This window comes from Cetorhinus maximus, chromosome 16, assembly GCF_964194155.1.
Source record: "Cetorhinus maximus chromosome 16, sCetMax3.hap1.1, whole genome shotgun sequence".
NCBI lineage: Eukaryota > Metazoa > Chordata > Chondrichthyes > Lamniformes > Cetorhinidae > Cetorhinus > Cetorhinus maximus.
The window spans coordinates 90,197,368-90,209,863 of NC_135894.1; the positions used below are offsets into that span (position 1 = coordinate 90,197,368).

The 12,496-nt window shown below is 43.7% G+C and overlaps 1 protein-coding gene across 2 annotated transcripts in view; it reads right to left on the bottom strand.

Annotated features, from left to right (window-relative positions):
* zbtb21 (zinc finger and BTB domain containing 21) overlaps window positions 1-12,496 on the bottom strand; it is a 64,620-nt gene that overhangs the window by 17,964 nt on the left and 34,160 nt on the right. The window contains exon 1 of one of the 2 annotated variants that reach the window (XM_078560341.1): window positions 221-275. The exons of the other annotated variant lie outside the window; for it this stretch is intronic. Within the exon in view, the coding sequence (XP_078416467.1) occupies window positions 221-226 (6 nt within the window). The 5' untranslated portion in view covers window positions 227-275. Of the gene's footprint in view, window positions 1-220; window positions 276-12,496 lie in introns of those variants that run through there. 2 annotated transcript variants of the gene reach the window in all.

A 12,496-nucleotide genomic window follows, 5' to 3' on the forward strand; every position in this document is an offset into this window, starting at 1 on the left:
AAGGACTAAATCATAGTCCAAAAACCGGCAACCATTACGTGGAAAACAAGATCAACTGTATGTGCAAGTATATTTGTGCCAAATATAGCTCATCACAATAGGTACCATTTACATTGTAGGCTTAGAAAATGTGGCACCTCACTGTAAGCTTAGAAACAAAAGGCAAGAACAAGAAAGGACCATACAGACTCTCTAACTTGTTTGACTATTTTACACTCACATTCATGAACTGCTCACATTGTCTGCTTCCCTATTTTCTTGGAGCTTAGTCAATATAATATCCAGTTGCTGAAACAAAAACTGTTAATTTCAATCAATTCTGCATTCTGTTAATGGACTCATTCATTTATAGAATAGATCATCATCTAAGCGCAAAGCAGTTATTCCTTGAATTATTTTGGCTCACTGTTAGCTTATTTTATAAACCAAATTCCCTAGTTCCCTTCTGCTTCTTGCATTCATTCTACTGATTCCGTTCACTAGTAAAAACACTTGAATCGTGACTCATTTTTTATTCTTTGAGCAATTTTGCTTCTTTACCTTTTTACAGTCAAGTCCTGGGTTTCGGATGATGAGCATAAACCACTTGAGCTGCGGTCGTTTGGTTGCAGAATAATTTAAACCCCTAAATGGATTATGGCCATGTAAATTATCCATTAATCAGTTTGCACCAACAACTGATATTCTTTGGTAAGCAGCCAAAGATAATTTCCTGGCAGACTTTTAATGCTAATTGTTCTGTCAACAATATTACACATCAACAATATGGAGTGCACTAACAGATGGCATTGGCATGGACTGTGGCTGAATCCAAACTGTAGATCTACCTTGTCCTACCAACATATATATTTATGTAATGAAACATCCTAAGGCGCTTCACAGGAGCATTATAAAACAGTTATAAAATTATATAAGTATGACAACCAAGTCACTTAAGGAGATATTAGGTCAGACGACCAAAAGTTTGGTCAAAGAGGTAAGTTTAAGAAATGTCTGAAAGGAGAAAAGCAAAGTCGAGAGATGGAGAAGTGTAGGGAGGGAATTCCAGAGCTTGGGCCTGGGCAACTGAAGGCACAGCTACAAAGAGCAATGCAATAAAGTTGTTTTTAGTGATGTTGATTCAGAGATAGGACACCAGGGATAGCATCCGCAGTATTTTGCTTCTGATATTTCCCCTGCTTTTTTAAAAATAGTGCCATGAGATCCTTCACATCCAGTGAAAAAGACCTCAGCTTTAACATCTCACCTGAAAGATTGCAATTTCAATTCTAGGCTGCACTACCTTCTCTGCATTAAGCAGTCTAATACTGATGGTTTGGTAGCAGCTGTCGGACCACCGACAGGGAGTATCTCAAAACACCAGGCACTGTTAGGCATTATACTCCTTATTGGTGGCAAGTTTTTCTACTTCACTAATTTGTGGCTGTCTCCCTGCAAGACACTGGATAATGCAGAGGCTATGGGGTCATAACAACATCCAGTAGTCATTCTGAAGACTTGTGCTCCAGAACTAGCCACGCCCCTAGCCAAACTGTTCCAGTACAGCTACAACAATAGCATTTAACTAACACAAAAATACCTGGAAAAACTCAGCAGGTCTGACAGCATCTGTGGACAGTTAACGTTTCAAGTCTGTATGACTCTTCAACAGAACTAAGGAAAAATAGAAAAGAGGTGAAATATAAGCTGGTTTAAGGGGGTTGGGACAGGTAGAGCTGGATAGAGGGCCAGTGATAGGTGGAGATAACCAAAAGATGTCATAGACAAAAGGTCAAAGAGGTGTTAAAGCTGGTGATATTATCTAAGGAATGTGATAATAAAAGGTACAGATAGCCCTGCTGGGGGTGGGGGAAGGGATCGAAATAGGCTAAAAGGTAGAGATAAAGCAATGGATGGAAATACATTTAAAAATAATGGAAATAGGTGGGAAAAGAAAAATCTATATAAATTATTGGAAGAGGGGGGATCGGAAAGGGGATGGGGATGGAGGAGAGAGCTCATGATCTAAAATTGTTGAACTCAATATTCAGTCCGGAAGGCTGTAAAGTGCCTAAAGGAAGATGAGGTGCTGTTCCTCCAGTTTGGGTTGAGCTTCACTGGAACAAGCAGCAGGCTAAGGACGGACATGTGGGCATGAGAGCAGGGTGGAGTGTTGAAATGGCAAGCGACAGGGAGGTCTGGGTAATGCTTGCGGACAGACCGAAGGTGTTCCGCAAAGCGGTCACCCAGTCTGCGTTTGGTCTCTCCAATGTAGAGGAAACCGCATTGGGAGCAGCGAATGCAGTAGGCTAAATTGAGGGAAATGCAAGTGAAATGCTGCTTCACTTGAAAGGAGTGTTTGGGCCATTGGACGGTGAGGAGAGGGGAAGTAATGGGGCAGGTGTTGCACCTTCTGCAGTTGCGTGGGAAGGTGCCGTGGGAGGGGGTCGAGGTGTAGGGGGTGATGGAGGAATGGACCAGGGTGTCCCGGAGGGAACGATCCCTGCGGAATGCCGCCGGTGGGGTGAAGGGAAGATGTGTTTGGTGGTGGCATCATGCTGGAGTTGGCGGAAATGGCGGAGGATGATCCTTTGAATGCGGAGGCTGGTGGGGTGATAAGTGAGGACAAGGGGGACCCTACCATGGTTCTGGGAAGGAGAGGAAGGTGTGAGGGCGGATGTGTGGGAGATGGGCCGGACACGGTTGAGGGCCCTGTCAACCACCGTGGGTGGGAAACCTCGGTTAAGGAAGAAGGAAGACGTGTCAGAGGAACTGTTTTTGAAAGTGGCATCATCAGAACAGATGCGACGGAGGCGAAGGAACTGAGAGAATGGGATGGAGTCCTTACAGGAGTCAGGGTGTGAGGAGCTGTCGTCGAGGTAGCTGTGGAAGTCGGTAGACTTGTAATGAATATTGGTGGACAGTCTATCACCAGAAATTGAGACAGAGAGGTCAAGGAAGGGAAGGGAAGTGTCAGAGATGGACCATGTGAAAATGATGGAGTGGTGGAAATTGGAAGCAAAATTAATAAATTTTTCCAGGTCCAGATGAGAGCATGAAGCAGCACTGAAGCAATCATCGATGTACCGGAGAAAGAGTTGTGGGAGGGGGCCGGAGTAGGACTGGAACAAGGAATGTTCCACATACCCCATAAAGAGACAGGGATAACTGGGGCCCATGCGAGTACCCATAGCCACACCTTTTATTTGGAGGAAGCGAGAGGAGTTTAAGGAGAAATTGTTCAGTGTGAGAACAAGTTCAGCCAGATGGAGGAGAATAGTGGTGGATGGGGACTGCTCGGGCCTCTGTTCGAGGAAGAAACGGAGCGCGATCAGACCACCCCAGTGGGGGATGGAGGTGTAGAGGGATTGGATGTCCATGCTGAAGAGGAGGTGTTTGGGGCCAGGGAACTGGAAATTGTTGACATGATGTAGGGTGTCAGAGGAATCACAGATGTAGGTGGGAAAGGACTGGACAAGGGGAGAGAGAATGGAGTCAAGATAGCAAGAAATGAGTTCCGTGGGGCAGGAACAGGTTGACACGATCGGTCTGCCGGGACAGTCCTGTTTGTGGATTTTGGGTAGGAGGTAGAAGCGGGCCGTCCAAGGTTGGCAGACTATGAGGTTGGAAGCTGTGGAAGGAAGATCTCCAGAGGAGATGTGGTCAGTAACAGTCCTGGAAACAATGGCTTGATGTTCAGTGGTGGGGTCATGGTCCAGGGGGAGGTAGGAGGAAGTGTCCGCGAGTTGATGCTCAGCCTCTGTGAGGTAGAGGTCAGTGCGCCAGACAACAACAGCACCACCCTTGTCAGCAGGTTTGATGACAATGTCAGGGTTGGACCTGAGAGAACGGAGTGCAGCAAGTTCAGAGAGAGTCAGGTTAGAGTGAGTGAGAGGAGCAGAGAAATTGAGACGACTGATGTCATGCCAACAGTTCTCAATGAAAGGATCAAGAGAAGGTAAGAATCCAGAGGGAGGGGTCCAGGTGGAGGGAGAATATTGGAGGCGGGTAAAGGATCCATTGAATAGGGAGAGGACTCCTGCCCAAGGAAGTGAGCACCGAGACGAAGGCGGCGTTTTCTCTCTGCCTTTTAGCCTATTTTGATCCCTTCCCCACTAAGGCTATCTATACCTTTATTACCACATTCCTTAGATAATATCACCAGCTTCAACACCTCTTTGTCCTTTTGTCTATGATATCTTTTGGTTATCTCCACCTATCACTGTCCCTCTATCCAGCTCTACTTGTCCCACCCCCCCTTAAACCAGCTTATATTTCACCTCTTCTCTATTTTTTCTTAGTTCTCTTGAAGAGTTATATGGACTTGAAACGTTAACTGTGTTCCTCTCTGCAGATGCTGTCAGACCTGCTGAGTTTTTCCAGGTATTTTTGTTTTTGTTTTGGATTTCCAGCATCCGCAGTTTTTTGCTTTTATCTTAGCGTTTAACTAACAATGTGGAAGATTGCCCAGGTCTGTCCTGTCTATGAAAAGCAGGGGAAATCCAATCCAGCCAAATCAGTCTACTCTCGACCATCTGCAAAGGTGTATTGACGGTGCTATCAAGCAGTACTTACACATGATGTTCAGTTTGGGTTCTGCTAGGGCCACTGAATTCCAGGGGTGAGGTGAAATGACTGCACTTGACATCAAGGCAGCATTTGACCAAATGTTGCATCAAGGAGCCCTAGCAAAATTGAAGTCAATGGGAATCTGATTGGAGTCATACCTAGCACAAAGGAAGATGACTATGGTTGTTGGAGGCCAATCATCTCAGTCCCAGGTGTCATGTCCCAGTATATTCAGGACTTAAAAATTAGTTTGATATTTTAAAACTGACCACAAAAGGCAGCAAAATATGGCAGTCCAAGGATCACCTGACTTCTTTTGTGGATTGAAACTACTCCAGTATCTCAAGAGGGAACAAAATGAACTTTCCAGACTGATGCTGTCCCAATGCCCTTTCCTGAAACTAATTCAAAAGTATATAATCAATTGAATGATTCAGTCGAACACAAAGACACTGGCTGTCTCAAACTTTGAAAATGTCAAACAGGAACACAGGATGTGTAATCAACACACCAACATTCGTTTGGAAATAGGATTTTGAACTTGTGGAGGTGACACGATGAGGAAGCCATGTCCAGAGTCGGTTTTAAATCAGCAGAAGCTGCTTGCAGGCAGAGAGAGAGTTCCACCAAAAGCCATTGATTTATCTGCCAGCCATCAAGCAGCCAAGGTAATTTACAGCAAATACCTTGAAATTTGGTGATTCCGACAGAAAGAGAAAGACTCCCTCTGTTCCACTTAAATTTCACCCGAGAACTAACCTCCTAGAAATTTGACTACAGGAGACCTCACAGCCTGATGATAATCCTTCACTTCAACTACAAAGCATCAACTGCATGAAAAATGCCACAAGAGACTGAGATAATTATAAACTGTAACAGTATATTACCTTTGGCTGTATCTAATCTTGGTGTGTGAGTGTGTGTGTGTGTGTGAGTGATGAGTGAATGAAATGTTGAATCATTTTGGGGTAAGTGTGTGATAATAAGTAACCTCTATTTTTAAACTCACAAAGGCTTGCTGCTGAATTATTTAATTGGGGCACACGCCAAGGGTAAGAAAACACACCCTGTTTCATCCCAACTTAATGATCACAAGCAGCAAAATGTAACACAAATTCTTTCCATGATAAAGCCTGGTACTGATGTCTGGGATCAATCCATTGCAAATGAGCCAAATTTCATTTCAAAGAAATGGAAATAGAAAGGAAAAGTAACATAGCGAAAATTGTTGAAACAAGAAACAAAAGGGATTACAGCAGTAAGCTTTGAGAGTACTGACAATAAAAAATAAGATGGCTACTTTTGATGTAAAAACATTTATGCAAAAGGAAGACTTGGCCAAAATTAGCATCCCTACACAATGAACAGCTAAAAGCCATAGCTAAGCAGGTAGAACTGAATATACGTAACAAAGCATGGAAGACCGAGGTACTAAAAATGTTGACTTAGCAACTTGGCCTCACTCCAGATTCAGAACAAATTGAAACAGACCAGGTTATCTTAGCCAAAATTTGCCGAGAATAGTGGAGGCTGCAGTTAAAGTTTCAGGCAAGGGAAAAAAGAGGGAAAAGGAATCCCAAAAGAAAAAGAGAATGAGAATTCCAGGAGAGAAAGAAGTGAAAGGAAAGAAAGAATTATACTTTCCAGCCAGAAAAGCTTGGGAGAGTGTTACAGGCACAGAAAGATAGGGAGCTGAGACAGATTGAGGCAACTAGGGAGAACTTGAAAACAAAAATAAAAATACCTGGAAAAACTCAGCAGGTCTGGCAGCATCTGCGGAGAGGAACACAGTTAATGTTTCGAGTCCGTATGACTCTTCAACAGAACTAAGTAAAAATAGACTTAGTTCTGTTGAAGAGTCATACGGACTCAAAACGTTAACTGTGTTCCTCTCCGCAGATGCTGCCAGACCTGCTGAGTTTTTCCAGGTATTTTTACTTTTGTTTTGGATTTCCAGCATCCGCAGTTTTTTGCTTTTATCTTAGGGAGAACTTGTCTTTACTCAGTGGTAATTTAAACACTTTTAGTTCAGAGACAAGCTTTGACTTCCTAGAGTATTCCCGTTCCTAAAGTATTCCCAATTTGTCCCCAACTTTGAAGAAGAGGTTGTGGAAACTTTCTTCACAGCTTTTGAGAAACTAGCAGCTCAATTACAATGACTCCCGATACAAAGTCAGCTGGTAGGAAAGGCTTGTAAGGTTTATTCCATGTTGCCTGCTGAGAGCTCTATTAGTTATGATCAACAAAGGCTGCTATCCTCAGTGCCTATGAACTTGTACCAGGAGAGTAGGAAAGACATTCAACAACTTTAAAAAGAAAGAACCTGGAAGGTAAACCAGCTGACACTTACCCTGCGTGCTTCCAGTGCAGACAGTCTGGACATATCAAAAAAAACCTCTTGGCTCGTCAAAAGACCAATGAGGGAATATGTGGTCAGAATCGTGTCCATAGCTTGAAAGTACCAAGCCCAGACTCAGATGAGACTGGGGTAGTACAGAATACCTACCAAGGCTTTTTGCACATAGGGAAAATGGCTCCTTGTGTATCACAAGCTCCAAGAAAAGAAATAAACTTTTTTTTAAAAAAAAGAGATAGAGGGTGTTTTAAACACTCCTTGTATAGGAGGTTGCTGTGATACTGCCTGAAAGCAGGATACTACCATGCTAGTAAAAGGGCTTACTGGCACATGTATAAAGATTACCCCAGTAAAAATTCATCTGCAGAGTAAATGGGTCACTGGTGTAGTGATTGTTGGGATTGTGCTGAGCTTACTCATAAAGGGTGTGGACCTATTGTTGGAAAACGACTTGGTGGGATACCAGGTACTGTGCCTAGAGAGTCAAAAGCAGTCCACAGAGACTGGAGAAGCAGAAGGAAACCAGGAAAATCCTGCTTAGCTGCAGATGGCTGAGGAAGTCCCTATCATCCCACAGGGGGAGATAGAGCCAATAGGCATTAGGGAAATAAAAGGAAAGCCAAAGGGCTTTCTGAAGGCCAGGAGGGGGCCAAATGGGGCAAAAGGGGTCAGGATAGAACTCCTAAAAGCTAAAGAGGGCAAAACCAGGCCTGAGTTGACACAGGCCAAGGCAAAGCCTGTAGAAGTTAAAGGGAATGAAGGGGCTGAACCAGTGGTCTGACTAGCAGACACCTCATGTCAGGATTTAAATAAGGACAGAGCAAGTTCCAAACCAGCAGACAGTGAGGGAGATGCCTCACCCAGTCAAAGGACCAGGGGACAGTGCAGCAAAAGTTGGTCAGCCACCTGAGGGCAGTAGAGTCCCAAAGATATGGGGCCGAATGGGGACCAACCCATCGCTAAAATAACAAGAAAGGGGAAAACAATACCCTTTAAGACAAACCGTACTTGTGAAAGCCACAATGGAAAGACAAGTGGAACTAATGTAGGAGCATCCACTAAACCATCACAGGATCAGTCTAAAACTTAAGTCCACCTGGACCCAGCAGTATAATTTCCAAGGCCACTGATGACAAGGTGCAAGGAGAGAACCCAGGTACCTCACAGAGGTTTAAAAACAATACACCCCACACCACCACTCTAGGAAGAATCATTAGTGGACCAGAACAAAATGATCAGACTTGTGGGTTGTGGGAGGGTTGTGAAAGGGTTAAGAGCACTACAGTCAACGCAACAAACAGAGCAATTGACATACCACAAGCTTTGAAACAGAACCCAGATTTGTGAAATCTGGCTCATCCTCAAAAATCTGCATGGAGTTTGAACTTATCACAACTGCTTAATGCATTGAAAATCATACCTGTTGATGTTAAAATTCTGGAAATTTTGAGTACCAATACTAATGAACATTCTCTGGATAATATATACCTGGGGATTTTAAGAAAAAGGGAATGCAGCAAATAGAGAAAACTGTACCAGTATCAGATTACTGGGTGTGATGTCTGTCATGACTCACCGGGGATAGTGCACTGTAATATCAAGCCCCACTGTTCCCCCGAACTGTGACAAATGCGAAAAGTTTGACCAAACTGCCAGAATGTCCCAATTCTACCTGTTTAATTTAGGTGAACAGAATACGAGCACCAAAGTTTATAAACTTAATAAGCGAATATCTGTTTATTGAACAAATTGTCTTTAACTAGTGGCAAAAGAAAGAAATATAAACTGCTAACTTCTAACACTATAACTTAAACTCTACCCCCATCTTAAATCCCTACACATAAGACACACAAAGCATTGATTTTAAGGGTGGGGTAAAACAGTTCAATAGCACCAATCCGGAGTACAGGATTTGATGGGTTGATCTTGATCGATGTCTTCCAAATTCCTTTCAGTTCTTGATGATGACACAAGGTGGTCTTCCAGCACTTTCAGTCTGTCGTTCTCTGGTTGAGCACTTGCCTTTCAATGTTTCTAACAGTGGTTTTCTCCCCTTTGCCTCTTGACAGGGGTTTAGAGAGAGAGCAGGTTATAGAGATATGAGGAGGAAAAAAACCAGCTAGCTATTTATTGTGGAATTACTGGAATCTTCCACCTACAGGAGAAAGAGGTTTTAGGTCTTATTCCTTTCAGGCTAAAAGCTATTCTGCTGCACTCACAAAACCTGGTCACCTGGTCAGGAGGCAATTAAAATGCTGTTGTCAGGCAGCTCCCTTGGTCCAGGACTCCTTTCCGACACCATCATATCTTCCATGGCACACTCTTTTCCAGGACTGCAACATTGTATATATCTCTCATCTTGTTCCAGTGGGCATGTCTTTCAATTGCAGCCATTGTAATTTTACCACAATCCAACAGAAAAAAAATATGTTCTTTACAACAGTCCTAACAGAAATAAAAAGATATGTTCTTTACATGTCCAAACGTATGAAGAATTGAATATGAGAAAGACAACTGGAACGCTGGACTTTAAGGCACTGTTATCAAATACCTTCAATTTTGACGTTGTGCCCACATGGACATCACCAAATTTCTAGTGCACTTTAAATTTCTCTGGCATCACAGAACAACAGAAAACAAAAGCAGGAAAGCTGATTCTTTTAAAAGAACAAAGCATGATACTCAAAGACTTTGCTAGCAAGATTATGGTTTAAAAAACTTGGGATACAATATAACAGGACTCAATTAAGGAGAAGGTAGTGGCACAGTGGTAATATCACTGGACGAGTAATCCAGAGGCCCAATCTGATGCTCTGGGGACAAGGGTTCAAAATCCACCACAGCAGCTGGTGGAATTTAAATTCAACTAATAAATCTGGAATTAAAAAAGCTAAGCTAATGGTGACCATGATTATTGTAAGAACCCATCTGGTTCACAAATGTCCTTTAGGGAAGGAAATCTGTTATCCTTACTTTGTCTGGCCTACACGTGACTCCAAGTCCACAGCAATGTGGCTGACTCTTAAATACCCTCTGAAATAGCCTAGCAAGCCACTCAGTTGTATCAAACCACCACTGAAAAGTCGATAAGGAATGAAAGCGGACGTACCACCTGCACCAGAAACGACAACGGCAAACCCAGCCCCATCGACCCTGCAAAGTTCTCCGTACTAACAAACAAGTGCTTGTGCAAAAATTGGGAGAGCTGTCCCACAGATTAGTCAACAGCCTGACATTGTCTGTAAGGTATAATTCTGTGAATATGACTATTTCCCAGACATACCCTGTCTGGGTAAGCCTTGTCCCACAAGCAGGACAGACCCACCAGAGATGGTGACAGAGTGATATACAGTTAGAAGGAGGTTGCCCTGAGAGTTTTCAACATTGATTCTGGACCTCAAAGTCTCCTGGCATCCGGTCAAACATGGGCAAGGAAATCTACTGCTGATTACCAATTACTGCCCCCTCAGCTGATGAATCAGTGCTCCTCCATGTTGAACACAACTTGGAGGAAACACTGAGGGTGGCAAGGGCACAGAATACACTCTGGGTGGGGGACTTCAATGTCCATCACCAAGAGTGTCTCAGTAGCACCACTATGGACCGAGCTGGCTGAGTCCAAAAAGACATGGTTGCTGGACTGGGTCTGCGGCAGGTGGTGAGGGAACCAACAAGAGGGAATAATCTACTTCACCTTGTCCTCACCAATTGATCTGTTGCAGATATATCTGTCCATGACAGTATCAATAGGACCATTGCAACGTCCTTGTGGAAACCAAGTCCTGTCTACACACTGAGGATAACCTCCATTGTGTTGTGTGGCCCTACCACCGTGCTAAATAGATAGATTCAGAACAGAACTAGCAACTCAAAACTGGGCATCCATGAGGTGCTGTGGGTCATCAGCAGTAGCAGAACTGTATTCAACCACAAACCTGTAACCTCATGGCCCTGCATATCCCCTACTCTACCATTATCATCAAGCTCAGGGGTCAACCTACTTCAATAAAGAGTGCAGGAGGGCATGCCAGGACCAGCACCAGACATACTAAAAATGAGGCCTCAACCTGGAGAAGCTATAGCACAGGACTACTTGCATGACAAACAGCAGAAGCAGCATGCAATAGACAGAGTTAAGCGATCCCACAACCAACAAATCAGATCTGAGCTCCGCAGTCCTGCCATAAATGGCGGTGGACAATTAAACTAACAGGAGGAGAAGGCTCCACAAATATTCTCATCCTTAATGGTGCGGGAGCCCAGCACATCAGTGCAAAAGATAAGGCTGAAGCATTTGCAATCATCTTCAGCCAGAAGTACCGAGTAGATGATCAATCTTGGCCTCCTCCTGAGGTCCCCAGCGTCACAGATGCCAGACTTCAGCCAATTCGATTCACTCACCACCTGATATCAAGAAATGGCTGAAGGCACTGGATACTGAAAAGGCTATGGGCCCTGACAACATTCCGGCAATAGTACTGAAGACGTGCTCTAGAACTAGCCACCCCACAAGCCAAGCTATTCCATTACACTAGCATCTATACAAATGCCAGGTAATGACCATCTCCAACAAGAGAGAATCTAACCATCTTCTCATGACATTCAATGGCATTACCTTCACTGAATCCCCCTTTATCAACATCCTGGGGAGTTATCATAGACCAGAAATGATCTGGGCCAACCATACAAATATTGAGTCTATAAGAACAGGTCAGAGGCTGGGAATTCTGCAGCGCATAGTCATCTTGTCTCTCCAAAGTCTGTCCACCATCTACAAGGCTCAAGTCAGGATTCTGATGGAATACACTCCATTTGCCTGGCTGAGTGCTGCTCCAACTATACTCAAGAAGCTTGACACCATCCAGGATAAAGTAGCCCACTTGATTGGCATTTCATCCACCACAACAAACATTCACATCCTCCACTACCGATGCAGTGGCAACAGTGTGTACCATCTACAAGATGCACTGTGATAACTCACCAAGGTTCCGTTGACAGCACCTTCTAAAACTGTGACCTCCACCACCAGAAGGACAAGGGCAGCAGGTGCATGGGAACACCACCTGCAAGTTCCCCTCCAAGCCACACACCATCCTGACTTAGAACTGTATCACTGTTCCTTCACTGTCACTAAATCAAAGTCATGGAACTCCCTTCCTAACAGCACTTTGGGTGTATCTACACTACATGCCCTACACTGGATCAAGAAGGCAGCTCACCACCTTCTCAAGGGCAATTAAGGACAGGCACTAAACGCTGGGCTAGCCAGTGGCACTCAATGAAAGAACAAAAAAAAAATTATTCTCGATGGGCCGAGGGGCCTTTTTCTGTGCTGTAGACCTCTATGACTCAAATGGTTTCTTGCTGTAATCTATCCCCTTGATCACGATTGTCTTGTGATCAGTCTATGGTGTTGTACCACTTTCAATATAACTACCAAAACAGTTCATTCAGAAACAAAAATTAGAAATAGTTTCCAACTCACTAGATGTATATAGATCTCAAGATAAAATTAACTACAGTATTCAGTACTTTGGGTGCTATATTTACCACTGTTATTTTAGTTCCAAACTACTTCCTGTTAATCATTTT